This window comes from Peromyscus maniculatus, chromosome 8 (assembly GCF_049852395.1).
Source record: "Peromyscus maniculatus bairdii isolate BWxNUB_F1_BW_parent chromosome 8, HU_Pman_BW_mat_3.1, whole genome shotgun sequence".
Classification (NCBI taxonomy): domain Eukaryota; kingdom Metazoa; phylum Chordata; class Mammalia; order Rodentia; family Cricetidae; genus Peromyscus; species Peromyscus maniculatus.
Window position 1 is genome coordinate 44755564 of NC_134859.1, and position 21549 is coordinate 44777112.

Consider the following 21549-nt stretch of genomic DNA (forward strand, 5'->3'; position numbering starts at 1 on the left):
TATTTTGGCCTTTCCACATCACCTGTTGTTGCCTAAGGGAAAGCCAGGTACAGGTGTACCAAAGCCACCTACCTAAAGTGGCCCGGCTGGAAGCCATCATAGCAAAGGGTGAGTCAGGCCTGGGTTTTGGCCTTTCAGACAGAGGGCCACATTAGGTGCCTGGAAGATCCAAACCAGAAATAGGAAGTGGTTAAGAGCCTTGGGCTGAACAGCACCACCTCCAGAAACACGTGGAGACAGAGACAACAGCAGTTCAGGAAATCTGGCAGCAAACAGAGACCTAAACAACAGATTCTTGTGCCACCTGGCCCTGAGGACATGGAGGAAATAGAAAGTACCACTCCAGCCCCAAGGGGAAAGCAATGGATAGATGGGAGTATCCTGCATCCCCAAGACCTGTGAAGGGAGTCAGAGCACCCTCACACACCCAATCTCAGAACCTCACCAACAGGCCCCATCTCTTGGATAAATGTGAGCTCTCGGTAGAAGTTTGTTTTGTACTGGGGATTGAAGCTGGGGCTCTGAGCATGCTACCCAGGTGTTCTACCACTGAGCCGCAGCATCTCCAGGCTTGCACCACCTTTGTGTCCGGTGCCTCCAGAGGTCATGAGGTGGTGTTGAATCCCCTAGAACTGGAGTTACAAATGGCTATAAACCACATGTCAGGGCTGGGAACCAAACCTGGGTCCTCTGCAAGAGCAAACAAGTACTCTTAACCACTGAGTCATCTCCCCCACCACACCTGCCCCAAGTTCTCTTATTTTCATTTTGAAACAGGCTTTCCCTGAGCTGCCTGGCATCGAACTCGTTAGCCTCCTGGCGATAAGCCTCTGATGCTAGTCCCAGCTGGACCTCACTACATATCCCGGCTAGACTTTTAGTTCTCCTGCCTCCGCCTCTTGATACAGGTGTGCACCCTCGTGCCAGGCTCTTCGTAGTCATCTAAAAAACCCTTTCACATCTGTAGTATTTGATTTCTTTATATGAGTATAGTCTAAGATAAAAGTTTTGGAATAAGGGGGTGTGGTGGCTATTATTGGTTGCCAACTCGACAGCCTCTGGAATTAGCTACAACTCAAATGGCTGGGCACACCTGTGAGAGATTTTTTTCGCAGATCATTTGAAGTGGGAAGATCAACCTTTTCTGTTTGTTTTTGTTTTTTTTATTTTTCAAGACTGAGTTTCTCAGTGTAGCAATGGCTGTCATGGAACTCACTCTGTAGACCAGGCTGGCCTTGAACTCACAGAGATCTGCCTACCTCTGCCTCCTGAGTGCTGGGATAAAAGGCGTGCGCCACCACTACCCAGCAGGAGATCCACTTCTAATCTGGATCTTTGAGGTGGGAAGATCCACCTTTAATCTAGCTACACCTTCTGCTGGCAGCCTTTATAAAGGACATGGAAGAAGGAAGCTCTTTCTCTCTGCCTGCTTGCTCTCCCTGGCAAGTCCATTCTTCCATTGGCATTAGAGCCAACTTCTTCAGGATTCCAGCGTGTACTGAAGACCAGCTGAGACATCCAGCCTTGTGGACTCTGAACAACTACTGGATTCTTAGACCTTCTCTTTCCGCAGTGGCTTCTGAGACTGAACTCAAGTCATCAGATCCCACAGCAAGCACTCTGCCTGATTCATCCTGTTGTTGTTGTTCTTTGTCTTTCTTTTCTTTCTCTAATTTTTTTAATTTGAGACAGGGTCTCATTTGTAGCCCTGACTGGAACTGGTTGTGAAGACCAGGCCTCGAACTCACAGAGCTCCACCTGCCTCTGCCTTCTGAGTAAGATATACAGATATAGATATAGATATATAGATATATCTATATATATGCTAAGAGCCAGTGTTCTATCTCTAGTCCATATACACAAAGTACCCTGAGTGGACATTTGGATATATAAATTTTGTGTATGTATATTGTGTGTGTGTAAGTGCATGTGTGTGGGTGCACATGTACGCACATATGTTTAGAGGGGTGTGTGTGTGTGTGTGTGTGTGTGTGTGTGTGAAGTTCTGTTCCTCTCTGTGACTAATACAGAGGGCTAGAACAATATCTCAGCAGTCAAGAGCTCTGGCTGTTTTTCTAGAGGACCCGGATTCAATTACTAGCACTCACATGGTGGCTCACAACTGTCTGTAACTCCAGTTCCAAGGGGTCTGACACCCTCTTCTGGCCTCTACAGGTCACTGCACACAGCACACACAAGGTATACATACATACATACATACATACATACATACAGGCAAAACACTTATAAAATAGAAATAAAGGAAGGATTTTCTTCATTTTTGGAATAAGTATAAAAACAAATATAGTTCTTTAAACTAACTATATTTGCACACAACAGCAGGCCTAAGTGTGGCTTATGGGGAAGGCTGAGAGGCACTGAATTTGTTCTGCTGACCTCTAAGTTTCCCATACTCAATATGGATTTATTTATACTTAAGTATGTATTTATACGATTTATTTATACTATTCAGAATGCTTCTTGCTTCCAGTGACAGAAACCAAACTCTGGCCATATGACATGCCCAGGGAGAAAATGGCTGTATGGCCAGGGTGAGTCCTCATGACCACAGGGTCTTGTTGCTGCCCAGCTGTCTGGGCCCTGCCTTCTGTTGTGGGTGACCCTCCCAGCAGCTGCTGTCTTCTGTCCTCACATACCATAGATATTTCTGTGATGTGTTTGGAGACAGGTTTTCTTTTTTTTTAATTTGCAGGTCTGGCTAGCATGGTGATACACGCCTTTAATCCCAGCACTTGGGAGGTAGAGGCAGGTGGATCTCTGTAAAGGTTGAAGCCAGCCTAGTCTACATAGTGAGCTCCAGGACAGTTAGGATTACATAGTGAGACCCTGACTCAAGAAAAAAAAAAGAAGGAAGAAAGGAAGAAGAGAAAAAAGGAGAGGAGGAGGAAGAAAGGAAGGAAGGAAATTATAGGTCAAATGGCACAGACGCTAAATATTGCAATAAATGTTACAAAATGACCTTCCAGGAGTAAAACCAGTTGAGTGACCCTCCCACCATGCCGGCCCCTGCTTGTAACCTGTGTCCCAAGGTAGACCTGTTTTCTTGGGAGTCCAACCCAGTCCCTGGGGCAGTGTGAATGAGTCTCCTGCCCTGAGCAGACCCAGCTCACCTCCACACAAGATACCTGCCTAGCACCCCCCCATCCCATTAGACCTCTTTACCCTTCCCAGTGGCCCTGGGTAACAGTGCTGGTCCTACGCTCACATGTTCCTCCTCAGGGGAACTCTAGCGAAGGAGAGAGGTGTGGAGCCCCATATGAGTACATCTCAGTCTGTCAGGGCACTGACCCAAAGCCCCAGCCTTCGTCACATCCGGGCACTCTGGTCATTTCAGACATCCTCCGCATCGATAACCTCTGGCAGTTTGAGAACCTGCAGAAGCTGCAGCTGAACAACAACATCATCGAGAGAATCGAGGGCCTGGAAAACCTCGTCAACCTGATCTGGCTGGGTAAGGCCCGGCTCTGTGTCCGCCAAGGACATGCGTCGCCTCCCTGCAGAATAATCGCGGTGACACCAGCCTGCCAGCCTGTTGTTAGCCCAGGCGCAGCAGAAATGCTCTGTCTGTTAGGAGCAAGAAAGTGACAGTCTGGGAAAAGCCTGGGGCTTATGCTGGGCAGAGCATGACAAAGATGTGCTGTCGCATACCAGGCAGACTATTCCATCCCACCTGCCAGCCGCTCAGGTTGGTGGGCACAGGGGCAGCCCTGGACTGGCATTTTATGTAGGCACAGGTGGACAGCTGGCCATTATAATGAGCACAGTGCATAGCCATGTGCTGATTGTGGCCAGCTCCCATGCTTCATAGGAGTTTGCTTGATCCATGCACCATTCCCATCACTACAATGAATAAACCAAGGTGACAAGTTAAAAGAGGGCCACAGACTCCCTTATCAATCTCTGTGTGATTCTAGAACTTTCGGCTTCACTGCCAAGGTCATTGGGAGCTTGGCCTCTTAGCTGCCTCTCCACCTAGTGAGGGGCATCTAAAGGACAAAGACGACGGGCTGGAAGCTCCTTAGAAACGTCTTACTTAGCTCCCACAATGGTCCTAGGAGACACTTAATGGCTGTTAGTATCCAATGGGGGCTGAAGCTCAGAGAAGCACAGCCGAGCAGCATCAGAGCTGGCCTAACCCTGCTCCTGTCTGCCCCATCCCAAGGCACATGTCCCTCCATCTTGCCAGGCTTCCCAGGGCCATGAATAGAGCTCTCAGCCTGCAAAGCACTCTCAGCTCTGCTTGTGCCGATGTTGGGAGCCACAGTAACCCCACTCATGGGCTTAAGGGGCCACTACACAGATGCAGCCTCTGAGACTCCAAGAGGCTGACTAACTAGCCAGACAGAGTTGTATGCTCCAGGTGGCAGAAGCAGACAGAGATGAGTCTTCTGGCTGTGGGGCCAAAGTCTCCTTCTCAGGCACACTTTGCTGTACCCTAGTACTCATTAGCGCTGGTTCCCGGTCTCTGGGGTCCATCTGCATGGCTAGGAGTCACCTGTCTCTATAGGAAGTGAAATCAGTACCTCAACAGTGGGACAGGTACCCACATCAGCCCAGGTTCTGAGCAATACCTGATACCCAGAAGCCAGCAGGCCAACCTGTCTCTTGGAGTAAAGCCATGGATCCTACAAAGACACATGCTTGACCATTCACCCAGAGGGAGATTTGAATACTAGCCACATTACCCTCCTGACCCAAAGCCTCTACTTCCTGCCTGATCAAAGAGAAAGATTCCAAACTACTAACTGGAGCTGTCAGAGGACATGCATATGAACATGCGGTAGATGGAAATGCTAAGCGCGTGGGAAGCAGTCTTGCTAGAACATCCACAAATATAAAGGAAAGGCCATCTCCCAACTCTGCCCCTGCTCCCCAAGTACATGTTTAGATCTACTACTGGGTTCTCTCATCCCAGAACTGACAGTGCAGAGAAGACTTCCCAGTCAGAGGGGAGCTGGCAGAACCAGACAGATGGCAGACAGAAGGCTGCAGGAAAGTCCATCTGATTCTCCTGGAATCCCTGAATCAGCTCCTCTGCTACATGTCACTCCCAAGAGCTCTCAGCAACCTGACGGTTGTTTCAGGACCATCCCTCGTCTAACCCAAGCAGTGTATCCTCAGACCCCTCAGAGTCCTCCTTCTTTTCAGATTTGTCCTTCAACAACATCGAGACCATTGAGGGGCTGGATACCCTCGTCAACCTGGAGGACCTGAGCTTGTCCAACAACCGGATCTCCAAGATGGACTCTCTGGATGCCCTGGTGAAGCTGCAGGTGCTGTCGCTGGGCAACAACCAGATCAGCAACATAATGAATGTGAGTACCAGGCCTGGGGACCCATGCGCAAACACAGCAGGGCCTTGGGCTGCGCCAGAGCAAAGGTCTATGATGGCAGACACACAGTACGCCCTTTTCCTGGAAAGATCAGACATCCAAATTATTCCACAAGGGATTTGAAAGCCTGGAAAGACCATACTTAATCTGACAAAATCTTCTCTGGGTACTAGGTTGTGTGGCCTCCGCTGTGGTCCTATCCCTGCTGAGTCTCATGCTCACGTGGCAAACCTTTGCTGAAGTGAAAGACCTACTGGACGTGGGGCATTTGCTCTATGCTTAGTGAGACAGAGATGGCAATGTATGGTCTTTTTGGGGTAACAGTTGTACCCACATCATCTAGACAGAAATGACAGGAAGTTAGTGTCTCAAATAACAATGAAGCAATCCCTGTGGATGGTAGCAGGGCAAATGTGTCTCTATGACAGCAGACATTGTTGGGAGGTAGGCTGCTCCCAGTACACATCACCGGGGGGCTCCCAGTAGGGAGACACAACTTAGCCTCTGGTAACAACTACTGAGTGCTATGTCAGAGGTGATCCCATTGCTTCTCCAGCTTAGACATCAGTCCAGGACTGTCTAATACCTTTCAAGATTCCATTTCCACATATATCAATCAGTTGTCCTGGCGATGCCCCCAAATGGCTCACCTGAGCAGAAGAGTGAGCCAAGGCACCAAGTTACTGCCCACCCTTAACTTGCTGCCTTGACTGTTCATCAGAACCAAACTACAGAGACAGCATAGTCCTCACTTTGCATGTCAGGCATGAAGATCTACGCCTGAGTGAGGTGCAAGCTTTCCAGGTCTCAGTTTTCTCACCTGTCAAATAGAGAGGTGACAGTGGCCCACCAGTCTAAACTAAGGTGAGGTGATAAGCAAAAGTACCTGGTGCTGGAAGAGGCTGTTCTCTCTCCCTCTCCCTCCCTCTCCCAGTCTGTCCCAGCTGAAGTCAGAAGTAAGCTAAACATCTGCCACAAACGGGCACTTGGTGTGTGGTCAGCGGCATGGCAGGGAGGGGACTTCTCAACAGGACTCGGGCTCGGCCATCCTCGCCATTGTATTCTAGCTGTTTATCCTTACGGCATCCTTGCTTGTCTATGACAGGACAGAGAGAGGAAGAAGTCTCTTCTCTGGTGTCCGTGTCCCTTCAGGCTGCTAGGCCACCGAAGGCTCTATACCTACCCTCAGACCATGTCATGTGTGAGCATAGCCCGCTGGGCGGCTTAAGTGAACAGCAAAGTAAATCAAGCATTGACTGGTCATTAGTATTGAAGTCTGCCTGGTGGGGCCAAACCCCAGAGACTGATAGTCTCGGAGGTTCGCTGTGTACAACAGGTCAGAGGATTCAAACTCACCAGAACCCTTTCCAGATTCAAGCCCCAATTATCCAGTCCCCTCTCTGCTCTGTGAGATAGGGAGCCCCAGCACTGCCCAGCAGGGTGGCCAAGTAAGGCCTGGAAGGTGTGGCTAGCAGAGTCAGCCAGTGTTAGCTGTCTGACATTGAACTAATGACTTAGATTCTATGTGTCCATTCGCACATCTATACAGTGTGATCAATAGTAGACCTCAGGGTTGCTGTGAAGACTGAATCAGTTACAGTACTATCTGCCTAATGCAGGACCCACACATAGTAGGTACACAGAAAATGATAGTCACTCAGGAATTCTCAGGTTCTGGGTTAACCCCAAATAGGCCTTTTGTTTTCTTTATCTTTTCTTTCTTTCTTTTTAAAAACTCATTGTGTTTTAGCTCTGCTAGGGATGTAATCCGGGGACTTGTGCATGCAAGGTCCATGCTATACCACTTAGCCAGAACTTCAGCCTCAAACCTTGGTGTTGAACATTTAGCATCAGTTTCTGCCTCGGTATGTCCCGCCCCCGGGATCTCAGCATGAATCACCATCTTTGGACACTGGAAACGCTAACAGAGCTGAGGCCTTACCCAGACCTGGACAAAAGAAGATGGAGAGGTTATGGAGGCTGTATCAGAATGCCCCACTCTCAGCCGAAGACTTTAGTGTTCTGCCATGCTGCCCTGCAGCACCTGGGCGGGTGAGGCCTCATCACTCTCTCTAGTGGGGTGCTGGGTACCAAGCTCTCTGTCAGTACTCTAGATGTACGTATAGCCTGTCTCCAAAGAAAGAGAAAAACAGATTGTTCATGGAAACCTGCAAGATATCTGAGATATCTAGGCCGAGTGTCCCCAGGCATCCTCTCCACCTAACCAGACAATAATCTTTGTTGCTTGACCCAGAGAAGCCTGACTGACACCCCTTAGGCACTAGCTTTAAAATATATATATATATATATATATAAAACTTTATTATTCTATGTGTGTGTTTGTAAGTACACAGATGTACTTCTGTGCACCACTTACTTGCAGAGCCCATAGAGGCCATCAGATGATGTTAGATACCCTGGAACTGGGGTTACAGGTAGTTGTGAGCCACCAGGTAGGTGCTGGGAATCGAACTCAGGTCCTCTGGAAAAGCAGCCAGTGCTCTTAACCACTGAGCCATCTCTCTCCAGCAAGCACCAGTTTTTTTTTTTTTGTTGTTGTTTTTTTTTTTTTTTTTTTTTTTTTTTTTTTTTTTTTTTTTTTTTTTTTTGCCTAGAGTCTTTCCTATTTATTCAACATCTAACTACACACTGTTTTGTAATTTATTTGTTGGGGTTATTTTAGTACCTGCTGATTGCATTCAAAACACAGCCAAGTAATCCCAAGTCAGAGCACAGAAGCCTCAGTTTTCCTGCCTCTTCCCCACACCTGAGCTTCTTCCAAGTTCCATGAGTTACCCTCCAGGCATCCTGTGTTCAAGCATGTGTGTGACTGTCACATTTGCCCAGCTGTCCTCCAGGCACCTGCCTTCAACTGGCCCCTCTCTTCTCCAGGCAGCACTTAGCATGATTACTGGCACAGCAGACCGGATTCCCCACCCCACCCCCCTTGCTGGATCACTCATCATGGGGCCCTGGTTCTCTAGGGTGGCAGTCAAGGTCATTTCCAGCTGGTGCCATTGCATGCAGGATGAAGTGTGTGTCTGTGAGCAGGGTGTAGTGGAACAGGGTTCTCTACATGTGCACCATTCCATTGTAAGGTAAACTCCTGGAGTGGGGCTGCTAGATCAGAGGGCATCCTGCTTCTTTGCCAAACTTGTCTAGTGAACCGGAACTGTTTACAGACCTCCCTCAGAGAAGGGGCTGCCTACTCACTCTTACCCACTGCCACACATTTTGTCAGCAACTTTTTTTTCTCTCGGTGGCTAAAAGATGTAAAGGAGCTCAAACTTGAAAAATCTTCTAGAAATTAAACCAGATACTGCCTTCCTCCATAAACAAGACCCCAGTGGCTTCCATAGTTTTTAGGACACATTGAAATTCTTCCTGAAAGCCTGGATGGTCTTCCAGGAAGCAGCCTCTGATACTGTCTCCACCCCCTCCCACCCCACCCCTAACCCCCACCCCACCCCCACCCCTGTGTCTTATGTCCTTCCAGCTGTCCCCTCTCCACTGCTCTGCAGCAACCTCGCTGTTGGTGGCCCTGTAGGGCTCTCTGCTGCCTCAGGCCTGTGACTGCACTTCCCTGGCTCGGTCTCAGTGAGGGTTTCTAGTGCTGTGATAAAAGCACCATGAGCAAAAGCATGAGGAAAGGGTTTCTTTGTCTACACATCCGCATCACAGTCTGTCATCAAAGGAAGGGCCGGGCAGGAGCTGCTGCAGAGGCCTTGAGACACCTCACCTGGCTGATGCACGGTGTAGCATCTGTGTTCCCATGTTGCTGTTGTGCAAGCACGAGCCACGCGGTTGGTCTCTTCGTTTTACTAAAACCAAAGCATGGGAAAAATAACCCGCACCCGGTGGAATGCTTCTCCTGCTGTTGTCCAGTGAAGGGAGGGTGAGCCAGGAATCCACCTCCGTTTAACGTTTAACGTCGGAGACTTGGAACCTTCCTGTGGTTTTACTGTCTAAAACATCCCCCTGTGGTAAGTGGACGCTCACTCAGTGAGTGGAGTGCCCCTTGCTGACTGCTTCTCCTAGCTTCCTTCATGTGGCCGTCTTACGATGCACCATGTCATTCTGCCCATTTGACAGAGGAGAGAATCAAGGCTCACACACTAGACTGATCATTTGCCGAAAGTCCCTCAGCTAGGATTTGAGCTCTCCTTATCTGATTCTCCCGAAAATTTGTGGCTGGTCTCAGGACTAAAGTCTGCCACAGAAGCCACAGGCCCTCACCTGTCTGTGTGGAAGGTGCCCTGGCCAGGCTGTAGACTCAGGAAGGGTGTAGAGGGGAGGAGCTGTTATGTGCCACTCTAGTTTTGTGGCAGACTTCTGCTCCCCCCTCCCCAGGTCATCTACCTGCGCCGGTTCAAATGCCTACGAACACTCAGCCTCTCTGGGAACCCCATTGCTGAGGCAGAGGAGTACAAGATGTTCATCTATGCCTATCTTCCTGACCTCGTGTACCTGGACTTCCGGCACATTGATGAGCAGGCAGTAAGTGTCCTGGCCCTGTTCCCAGTTCTGCTATACAGTCTTTAGGGCCCAAGGTTTCGAGAGACAGTGAGGCTGTCTCCCCATCTGTGGTTAAGAGAAGATGGTTCCTGGCTGAGGCCTCTCCACACCTCTACACAGCCATTCCAGAGTGGCTTCCTGCAGTCCCAGGCCCCTTCTACACGAGGGCTACCAGGGAGCTCCTGTCTGTTTCCCAAGTGAAGACTTCAAGGAGAGTCAAGGAAGGTGAACAGTAAATTGTCGTGATCCTGAGCTGGTGGCAGGGCCAGACTTCCCCCAAGCCTGAGCCTGGGAGCCGTTCCACAGCGACCCCCTGAGTGTTGTCACCCCAGGCCGTGAAGGCCCTGCTCTCGTCCCATCATTCTGGAAGCACATGGAAACTAGCACCCAAGGGAAACGATTCATGCACAGTCTCCCAGTCAGTTAGGGTTCACCTAGGAGTTGGCTCCAGGAAGTTGTTCTTTCAGCCCCGTGCTCTGTGTGTGTGTGTGTGTGTGTGTGTGTGTGTGTGTGTGTGTGTGTGCGCGCTTGTGAGGCCTTTAGTAGCAAGACCATGAAGTTTCTCTATGTCAGGTGCTAGGGAAGAAGAGACAGGAGGATCCTAGAACTCAGCCTGTCTAGCCCACTTGACAAGCTCCATGCCAGGGAGAGAGCCCATCTCAAAAACAAGATGGATGGCTCTTGAGTAACAAAACTTGATGTTGTCCTCTGGCCCCCATACACACACATAAACTCACATGTACACCCACCCACCCCCAACACACACACTAGACAAAAATACATTTGCATACTAATGAGATGTAGGTGGCGGTTTCTTTTTACATAAAAAATAAATCTTGGTGAATCTAGAGAGCTGGCTCAGCAGTTAAAGGACTGCTCTTCCAAAGGACCCAGGTTTGTTTTCCCTACATGGTAGCTGACAACCCTCTGTAACTCCAGTTCCAGGAGATCCAACATCCTCTTCTGGCCTCCACACCACTGCATGCATGTGGTTCACAGACATACATGTTGACAAAGCATCTGTGTACGTAAAATAAGTAAATCTCAAAAAAAATCTTTAATTAAATATCATGGGGAGGAGGAGGCTGGAGAGATGGCTCAGTGGTTAAGAGCACTGGCTGCTCTTGCAGAGGACCTGGGTTCAGGTCCCACCACACATATGGTGGCTCATAGCAAATCTGTAACTGGATCCCCTCCAGTTCTAGGAGATCAGACATCCTCTTCTGACCTCCACAAGCACCAAGTATATATACAGTACACATTCATACATATGGTGCACATGCAGGCAAAACATTCATATACACAATAAATGAAATCTAAAAAAAAAAATGAAGGTCAGGTGGTGCAGCACATGCCTTTAATCCCAGAACTCAGGATGCAAAGGCAGGCAGATTTCTGTGAGTTTGAGGCCAGCCTGGTCTGTCTAGTGAGTACCAAGCCAGCCATAACTACACAGAGCCTGTCTTAAACATTAAATCTTTACTAGATATATAAACTGCAAGATGCAGAGACTCTTCAACAGTTTTAAGAGTTGATCCATATTTTGATTTTCTAGTTCTCAAGGGTAAGAACTGCTTTGCATAAACACACAGAACAAAATGGCAGAATTCTGCTTACGGTCATTTCAGAAAGGATTGAGGGGTCAGCAAATGGTTCAGCGGGTTAAAGGTGCTTGCTGTGTAAGCCTGGAAACTCGGGTTCAAGCCCCAGAACCCACATAAGGCTGAAGAGAGAGAAACAACTCCAAAAGGTTGTCCCCTGACCTACATTTGCCCCTTGGCACATGGTCCCCCCCCATACACATCAAACATATGCAATAATATTAACATCTTAAAAGAAAACTTTGAGAATTCTGTCCTAATCCCAAGTCAAAATTCATTTAGTGAAACTTGTCAGCAACTCAAACAGCATTTTTTAAAACCAAACATTCTAACATAATACAATTAAAAAGTATAATAATGATACTTACAAACCAAAGAATGATGGTCATTATTTTCTGCAGTTAAACAAGTATGTTTCTGTAACATCAGGAAACTTTACACAGAAAACAACACCATCTCAAATCTGGGGTGCAGGTCGGGTCAGGAAGCATGATAGATAATATCCATGTACACATAGGGTGTGCATGGTTTCTACTCAGAACCAAGACTACAGTGCAGTCATATAATTCGTCATGGTTAAGCAAGGCCAGAAATATCTGGGGTCCATTATACACTTGATTTTAAATTAAATTTTGGTCATTGTATTTTCAGGAAACTTTTATTGTTGCCAGGTGTGTGTGTGTGTGTGTGTGTGTGTGTGTGTGTGTGTGTGTGTGACCTCCACATTCAGTTACTCCATCCAGTATGGGATAGCAACCCTCAACTTAAGAAGCCGAGATTTAGGTGTTAATTTGAAATGTGTCATGGGTTCAAAAGCTTGAGTGTATGATGCCCTTTAAAAAACACAGGACAGGGGCTAAGTAAGGGTGTAGTTCTGAAGTCTAGCACTCACCCTAGCATGAGGTCTTGCGTTATATTTCCAGCACTGAAAAAGGTCACAGGTCAGCCCTGCATCTGCAGTACTGTGCTCAGGCGTGGTCTCGTGGATATCAGAAGTTCCCATCAAGGGCAGCAGCACACGTGGCCCGCATGGCCTTCCATGATTCAAAAAAATAATGAGTAAAAGTTCATAAAAGCAGAACTCTGTCAAGCAGGTGGTGGGACTCCCCTCCAACCATGATGCCTGATTTCAAACTGGTGCTGTAGAATTCAGGAAGAGGCCAGGGGCACGTCAGGCTGCTTCAGGACAGGCTCTTGGGGCACCTTCAGTTCTGGGATTCCCCTAGGCATTCTCATCTCCAAGGCTTCATGCCTTTCCCAGCTTTTACGAAAGATACCCTCCAACACACTGGCTGTGCTCACAAGGCCCGAGGGTGTGAGGCTGGAGGGACCAGACATCCTTTGGTAACAATGCCATTCCCGTCCCTGCACCAGAAAGAGATGGCGAAGCTGAAGCATCAGTACAGCATTGATGAGCTGAAGCACCGGGAGGCACTGATGCAGGCCCGGCTGGAGGATGAGCAGGCCCGGCGGGAAAAGCTGGCGGAGCACAAGGTACCACACAGAGCTGCCCTGGACACAGAAGTACCATGACAGTGCCAGTCACATTAAACAAAGATCCACAGGGGTCCTCAGACTCCCAAAACTTGTAAAGCGTACCACGGTCACCAAACCTGACACCTACTCTCTGCCTATCACCATGTCCGGTCCCCATCCCCACCCCCACCCCCAAGCCCAAAGACATGGTCCTAAAAAACACTTGGTCCTAGTGACTCCTTTACTGAAGACCCTCGAGCTGGTTCCCATCCCATGCAGTTACAGTTTGGTCTTCAGCTCTGTGGTCCCGAATCTGTGGCTATGACCTGCTGGCTTCCCTATGACCAGCCTCAGCTCCCTGTGAACCTAGGCAGAGCGGTAGGCCACTTCTTGGAAAACAGCCTGCAGCTCTGTCTTCTGCATCTCTACACATATCCTCCCTGGGCCTGCAACAGCACCACACACTTGCCTTCCTGGGAGGGAGGGCTGCAGCTCAGATGCATGGTCCCCCCTCAGGAATCCTTGGCTGCCTCAACCCTCATAAGAGCCTGGCTCTGGGGTCACCATGTCTGGGTATTTTGATCCACAGTTGGCGTTCATTGATCACTTGGATGGCTCCTTCCTGTTTGACAGCATGTATTCCGAGGATGTGGAGGGCAACAAGCTCTCCTACCTGCCCGGTGTTGGTGAGCTCCTTGAGGCATATCCTTTCTGGGTCACTGCTGCCTCGCCAGCTTGCCTTGGGCAAGTTCATTTTACTCTGTACCTCAGTTTCCCCATCATTCATGTGAGACCCTGGTAGTTAAATCTCTGCTGGCTACATGTATGCCAAAGGCCATTCCAGCCAGACCAGTTGACCTTTGTGGGGCAGCGCTGTCCAGACTTCTGCAGGCACATTGAGTGACAGCTTCTGGCTGGGTCTGCCATGCCTGGCGAGCTGCGTTTTCTGAGATAGGAGTAGGGAATGTGTTTCTACATCAAGGATCTCCACCGGCTACATCACTGCTCTTGATCCACACCCCCTTAAGCATCCCACCAGGTGGCTGCCATTAGTAACCGCAGAGGTTAAGTAGTTTGTACAGGATCACTCTGTGGGGCCAAAGAGCTTGCATTTGTCCCCTAGCTGGTCAGAGCCCAAGGATGTAGTCAGCACTTGTCACAGATAGTGGCAGTGATCATGAGAGCCAAACCATGGGCTTCAGTGGTAAGTGGGAGATGGAGGGGACTTCCGGGATATGAGGCATTGTGGAGCTGAGGGCTTCTAGTTGAGACAGCCAGTCCAGGTAGGTCTGTGGGGCCACCAACACTGGTATCAGCCGCCAGGAAAACTACAGAGACAAATCTCTAAGACAGGAAGTGTTATTTGGGAATAAAATCTGAAACTAGAATTGCAGTTTGGGAAAGGTCAGGATTCCCCAGGCCTGCAAAGTGACTGCATTGTGCAGTTTCATGGTGCCAGCAGCAGTCATGGGGTACAGCTGGTTCTTTTCCTAGGCTGGGCATGTGAGAGTATGTAGCTGGCTGACCCTGTGATGACTCCTATGTGAGAACCTCCATCCATGGCCTCCCAGCTCCTCTGGCCAGCTTTGGTGAGCACCTAAAGGCAGAGCCTAGGGCTGGAGAGATGGCTCAGAGGTTAAGAGCACTGACTGCTCTTCCAGAGGTCCTGAGTTCAATTCCCAGCAACCACATGGTGGCTCACAACCACCTATAATGAGATCTGGTGCCCTCTTCTGGCCTGCAGTCATATATGCTGTATACATAATAAATAAATAAATAAATAAATAAATAAATAAATAAATAAATAAATAAATAAATAATAAATAAATAAATAATAAATAATAAATAAATAAATAAATAAATAAATAAATAAATAAATAAATCTTTTAAAAAAATAAAAAATAAATAAATAAAGGCAGAGCCTAGACATTGGTGGCCGCACGGAACCTGACAACTTTCTCAGTCCAGCCCTCTTCCTCAGAGACCCATGCTCTCAGCTTAAGCACTGTGAAGCTGTGAGGTTTTGGAGAGGCATCTGATCACCTGAACACATCCCCACAGCATCCCCAGGACCCTCTGGGTTTGCCTGCCCGAGCCCCAGGACTCTTTTTTGTTTGTTTATTTGTTTTGTGACAAGGTCTCGCTTTTGTAGCCCTTGCTGGCTTAGAACTCACTCACAGAGATCTCCTGCCTCTGCTCCTCACCTCTAAATTCTGGGATTACAGGTGTGTGCCATCATGCTCAGCCTTCAAAGGACTCTTTGTGGTGGCTTCCTCAATGCCCTTAGCTGAGGTAAGGACACTGAGGCCCAGAGAGGTAGCTTGCTGGGATGGATCTCAGAAGCAGCATTGGAGCCATGACTTGAACCTAGGCCACCTAGTTCCTCTGAGCTCAGATGAGCTACAGGACAGGCCCCTCCCAGAAGATTTCTTTTAGAGATTTTAATTTAACCAGATATTTAAAAAAAAAAAAAAAAAAAAGGCTTCAACTCATTCTCCTGGCCAGGTGCTTCTAGCTCTCGCCTGGACCCCCAGTCCTCTGGAATTCTCTTCTAGAGCCTTTAGCTGTGCTCCCGAGTTCCTTGGGTGCAGGTAGAGATAGATAACTACTACCACGTTAGGCTCCAAACGGCAAGCCCCAGCTCCCTGGCTCCTCTGTCCCTCCTTCTGTCAAAAGGACCACCTGTAGCCTCCACAGTGTTCAGCATGGCATGCTCTGCAAGGAATTGTCAACATTTTTGTCCCAGTCCCGGTAGCCTGCTCCTGAGCCCCACGCTTCCTTAACCGCCACTTACCTACAAGGACAAATTTGTCATCATCTGCCTGAACATTTTCGAGTACGGCCTGAAGCAGCAGGAGAAGCGGAAGCTGGAGTTAGACACTTTCAATGAGTGCGTACAGGAGGCCATCCAGGAGAACCAGGACCAGGGCAAGCTCAAGGTTGCCAAGTTTGAGGAAAGGCATCTGCTGGTAAGTCCCCTTCTCCTGTGCCAGGCTGCCAGGACTCCCTCGATGTGGAGGGTCTGCAATGTCCGTGCCCTCTGCGGGTCCCTGAGGCCCCAAGTCTCTGTTCACCTGCCAGGGATCACAATTTCACCAAACGGCACCACACGCGCACACACACACACACACACACACACACACACACACACACACACACGCACACGCACACGCACACACACGCACACACAGCTCCACTGAGCCAGCACAGAGCCTTGGGCCAAAGGCATTCTTACCTGAGTGAGCAGAGTGGAAGGGGTCGTCTTAGAGCTCTGAAAGGCTCTCTTCCAGAGAAGGGCCAGGGAACTTGGGAGGTTCCTGGGGCCCCTCTGCCAGCCTCAGTGCCTTGGGGTTTTTAGTGGCATGCGTGCTGCTCGGCACCCACCGAGTCCCTTCCATCCACAGCCTGACTGCTCCTCACAAGCCCCTCATTTTAGCCTCGCCTTGCTTTTGCTTGTCTGGTTTACAGCCATTCTGCCATTGTCTCTTTCCCTCGCCTCTGTGTTTTAAAGGATGACTTTATCACGGCTCTTTATAGGTTGAGTTAGCAGCCCTGGGTCTTGGAAGTCACTTCAGAGTATTTTTCTCAGCTCACTCTTTATCTTGACATTTGTACGTGGTACTTTTGTCATGTGGAGTGTTTGTGGAAGTCAGGCAGTCTGCTGCTAAGCATATTATATCCCTAGCATATCATTTTTTGTTATTATTATTACATTTTATTATTATTATTACATTTTTTTTTTTTGGTTTTTTGAAATGGTTTCTCTGTATAGCTTTTGCCTGTCCCAGAACTCACTCTGTAGATGAAACTGGCCTTGAACTCACAGAGCTCCGCCTGCCTCTGCTGCCCGAGTGCTGGGATTAAAGGCACCACTGCTCGGCATGAATTTTTAATAGAATAGAATTTATCCATCTTCCTTCTGGTTGTTCTTGGAAAGTATTTCTCCATTGTGAGAGTCCCCATAAAAATCTTTCTTGAGCTAGGGGGTGGTGGCGCATGCCCTTAATCCCAGTACTTGGGAAGCAGAGGCAAGAGGATCTCTGTGAGTTCGAGGCCAGCCTGGGCTACAGAGTTCCAGGAAAGGTACAAAGCTACACAGAGAAACCCTGTCTTGAAAAAAACAAACAAACAAACAAACAAAACCAATGCCGTTCCTCCTTCCTGCCTCAGGGCTCATACTGTTAGTCACAACCTAAGGTCGCATTGCACTGGTGCTGGTCTTGTTACTGGGACCTTTGCTGATGAACAGGTTGCTTATCAGCTCACGAGACTGTCTCGTTCTCTCTATTTTCCGTGGACTTCCACTTGCTTCCTGGGGCTCTAAGGAAGTCTGTCTGGTTCACTCAAAGATTAGAACTGGTTTTGCTATGGCCTGGGTATCCCTTCATCCCTAACGCATCAATATTGAGACGTGGTACCTTTAGGAAGTGACTGGGGATGTTGGGCGAGGGACGGCTCATGAGGTAAAGGCATTTGCTGCACAAGGCAGGAGACCTCAGTTCAATTCCTGGAAAAAGAGAGGACCAGCTCCACAAAGTTGTCCTCTGAACCCCACGTGCATACACACCCAATAACTTCTGTTTCTTTTAAAAGAAATGAATTGGTTGATAGGAAGGACCAATGCTTTTCCCTGTGTGGGCTTGGGTTGCTGACGTCTTAGAGGTGGGGGCTATAAAGCCAGCCCTCTCCTGTGCATCTTCTCTTCCCACATGACCCCTCTGTACCCCTGTCACCAGACACTGGAGCATGTACTCCAATGTCATGCCACCCACCATGTTGTGATGCAGCTAAGAGGCCCTCCAGAGAGTCCAAAGAGATGAGGCTAACCAGCCTTGTACTTTTAACCTCCCACACTGTGCTAGGTAGACTGATTTTTTTTTTTAGGTGTCTGGGGACCAACCCACAACCTTACCACTCAGGCAAATACTCTTCTGTGGAGCCAAATCCCCGGCCTGCAAATTTTATTTCCTAAGTTTACCTGTATATGAGTATACTACATAAATAGTGCATGCCTGTGGACCTAGCACTTGGGAGGTAGATGCAAGAGGGTCAGAGTTGAAGGTCATCGTCAACTACAAAGCAAGTTCAAGGCCAGTCTTGAATACATGAGACCCTATCTCAAAAGAAATAAACAACAACAACAAAAAAAAGAAGGGTTAAAAGCTTACTGTTTGATTAATCATCACTTTATGGTGGTGATAAGTTCTGAGAAATCTGTCATTATGTGGCTGTCCCTGTGGGAACACCAAGCTGTTAGGAGGTAGTTAGAACTTTGTAGCATCATCGTCTTAGGGAGCCTCCGTCATACATGCAGTGTATCACTGACTGAGACAGTATTGTGTGGTACATGACTGGACTGAACTAGACAACTCCAATTAAACTGTGAGAACAGGCTGAGGATAGTAGAGATGTGATTAGCTGGTAAGGTTTACTTTACTTTATTTATTTCTTTACTTTTTTGTTTGTTTGTTTGTTTTGAGACAGGGTTTCTCTGTGTAATCCTGGCTGTCCTGGAACTCACTCTGTAGACCAGGCTGACCTCAAACTCAGCCTCCCGAGTGCTGGGATTAAAGGCGTGCACCACTATGCCTGGTTGTTGTTTCTTTCTGAGCTTTTTGTTTGTTTTCATTGGTTTGGTTTCTGGGTTTGGGTTTTGGATTTTTGATACAAGGCCTCATCCCACATCCGCTGGGATTGCACACAGGTGCCACTATGCCTGGGATGAGTTCATTTCTTTAATTATTTATTTCTATTTTATGTGTGTGGGTGTTTTGCCTACATATATGTCTGTGCATTATTTACATGCCTGATGCCCATGGAGGCCAGAAGAGGGACCAGAGCCTCAGGAACAGGAGTTATAGACAGTTGTGAGCTGCCATATGGGTGCTGGGAATTGAACCCGGGTCCTCTAGAAAAACAGCCAGGCCTCTTAACCACTTGAGCCATCTCTCCAGCCCTATGAGTTAGTTTTTTTTTTTTTGTTTGTTTGTTTGTTTGTTTTTTAAGATTTATTTATTTAGTATGTATAGTGTTCTGTCTGCACGTATGCCTGCAGGCCAGAAGAGGGCACCAGATCTCATTACAGATGGTTGTGAGCCACCGTGTGGTTGCTGGGAATTGAACTCAGGACCTTTGGAAGAACAGCCAGTGCTCTTAACCGCTGAGCCATCTCTCCAGCCCATGAGTTAGTTTTAAAAGCTTGATTTGCACAGATTTTCCTCAGCTGTGGCTCCCATCTCTGACGATGAGAATGTCTCCCCTCCTCCTGGCACAGGCAAAGAACCTTGCCCATGGGAATTTCATCTTCTACTTTCAAGGAGATACGGGTAGGTCTGAATGCTCTTTTTCCACCTGTCATTTGCAGGTACCTTTACATATAATATGCCAGAGCAGCAGGTAGCATCTCCAAAGGTCACAGAACTAGCAAGTTGTGAGCTAATGCTTGAACTTGGGCACTTCAAACCCAGACTCACAGTTTTTAACCCATAAAACAAAATTGTCACTTCCTACTGAGTAACACGTTTAACTACTGAATCCTGAAACATGGTTTTTGTTTGTAGAACTTAAATACCATCCGAGAAGAGAGTGATCTGCCCACCATCGAGAAGAAGCTACTAGAATGCAGTGATGACATCAATGAGCTGTTTAACATGCTCATGACACTGGAGATGCAGCTGGTGGAGCAGCTGGAGGTACAGCCAGACTATACACATCCATACATTCCCCAGCATGCAGCTGGTGGAGCAGCTGGAGGTACAGCCAGACTGCACACATCCATACATCCCCCAGCATGCAGCTGGTGGAGCAGCTGGAGGTACAGCCAGACTGCACACATCCATACATCCCCCAGCATGCAGCTGGTGGAGCAGCTGGAGGTGCAGCCAGACTGCACACATCCATACATCCCCAGCATGCAGCTGGTGGAGCAACTGGAGGTACAGCCAGACTGCACACATCCATACATCCCCCAGCATGCAGCTGGTGGAGCAACTGGAGGTGCAGCCAGACTGCACACATCCATACATCCCCCAGCATGCAGCTGGTGGAGCAGCTGGAGGTGCAGCCAGACTGCACACATCCATACATCCCCCAGCATGCAGCTGGTGGAGCAGCTGGAGGTACAGCCAGACTATACACATCCATACATCCCCCAGCATGCAGCTGGTGGAGCAGCTGGAGGTACAGCCAGACTGCACACATCCATACATCCCCCAGCATGCAGCTGGTGGAGCAGCTGGAGGTGCAGCCAGACTGCACACATCCATACATCCCCCAGCATGCAGCTGGTGGAGCAGCTGGAGGTGCAGCCAGACTGCACACATCCATACATCCCCCAGCATGCAGCTGGTGGAGCAGCTGGAGGTACAGCCAGCTGCACACATCCATACATCCCTCAGCATGCAGCTGGTAGAGTAGCTGGAGGTGCAGCCAGACTGCACACATCCATACATTCCTCAGCATGCGGCTGCAGAACCCTGCAAGCATGCCCTCCACAGGCTCTGCCCCTGTGTGCCCAGTGTAACCCAGTAGACACGCAGGAGAAGACTGGGCAGGTGGAGATAGCTGGGTCTCTAGGGCTCATTGGCCATTTGCTCATAGCTTAGCAAATATGCTGAGTTCCAGGCCAGTGAGAGGAAAAGCAGGCAAATGGTATCTGAGGTTGTCCTTTGCCTCAGTCCAATGTGCACACAGCACATACACACACCCCCACACACATGTGCACACCACCAAATAGGAACACAAGCATGTGCACCCCCCCCCACACACACAATCACTTCCTTCCAGAACTATTAAAATACATTAAAGGCAGGAGCTGGAAGTGCAGCTCAGTGCTTGCTTAGCACAGACAAGGCCCTGGGTTCTATCCTCAGCGATGCCAAAAGAAAAAAGAAAAAGAAAAGAAAAAAGAAAGGCGCACACTGCTATCTTTGCTGCCTGGGAAAGAACTCTTCTGGAGAATGAGAGGTGAACTTATTCCTCTGCAAATCTCCTCTCCCCTATCCTAGAGGAGCCCAGAGTCTCCACAGAGTGCAGATTTTTTTTTTTTTTATCAGATCCAAGGGAAGGTTCGGGGGCTTCTGAGACAAGGTGGACCTCCACTTGGGAACCAAACAAAGGCTCATCAGTGTTGCAGCCTGGGCTTGCTGTCTCAGGGTAGGCGATGTGAGGAGCCTGTCACTTGGCACTGACGATGGGAAATGAAAAGCAGGGCTGCCTCAAACGCATCTGTAGCCAGGGTGACTCGTGTGTTTGCAGGCAGCCAGGCTGGGAGTTGGAAGTGGTGTGATGAATTGGACCTCATCAGATGTTGCTATGGCTGGGCCAAGAGACAGTGCCTAATCAATTCCTCACACGTCAAGTGACACTTCCTACACGGGATAGATTCGCTGTCGCTCAGCACAGCAGCCGCTCATTTCCCACCGGGAATTGCTTCTGCTCAAGTACTGCGGAAGCTGTGCGTGCGTGCGTGCATGCGTGCATGCGTGCGGGGGAGGACTGCTGCTGGCCCCCAGCCCTTTCAAGCAGGGAGACTGTTTTCAGTATCCAAACATCTCCCAGATCCATGCTCTTGTCCTGCCCAGGTCACCAGCCACTTAAAGCTG

General features: G+C 48.8%; 1 protein-coding gene across 7 annotated transcripts in view; it reads left to right on the forward strand.

Moving 5' to 3' along the window:
• Drc3 (dynein regulatory complex subunit 3) overlaps nucleotides 1–21549 on the forward strand; it is a 41339-nt gene that overhangs the window by 8950 nt on the left and 10840 nt on the right. For 6 of the 7 annotated variants that reach the window (XM_076542496.1, XM_076542493.1, XM_076542492.1 and 3 more), the window contains 7 exons: nucleotides 3356–3472; nucleotides 5170–5336; nucleotides 9705–9851; nucleotides 12845–12964; nucleotides 13536–13647; nucleotides 15740–15915; nucleotides 19507–19638. In XM_076542496.1, the coding sequence (XP_076398611.1) occupies nucleotides 3356–3472; nucleotides 5170–5336; nucleotides 9705–9851; nucleotides 12845–12964; nucleotides 13536–13647; nucleotides 15740–15915; nucleotides 19507–19638 (971 nt within the window). The remainder of the gene's footprint in view (nucleotides 1–3355; nucleotides 3473–5169; nucleotides 5337–9704; nucleotides 9852–12844; nucleotides 12965–13535; nucleotides 13648–15739; nucleotides 15916–19506; nucleotides 19639–21549) is intronic. The other variant, XM_076542497.1, reaches the window with a different exon arrangement.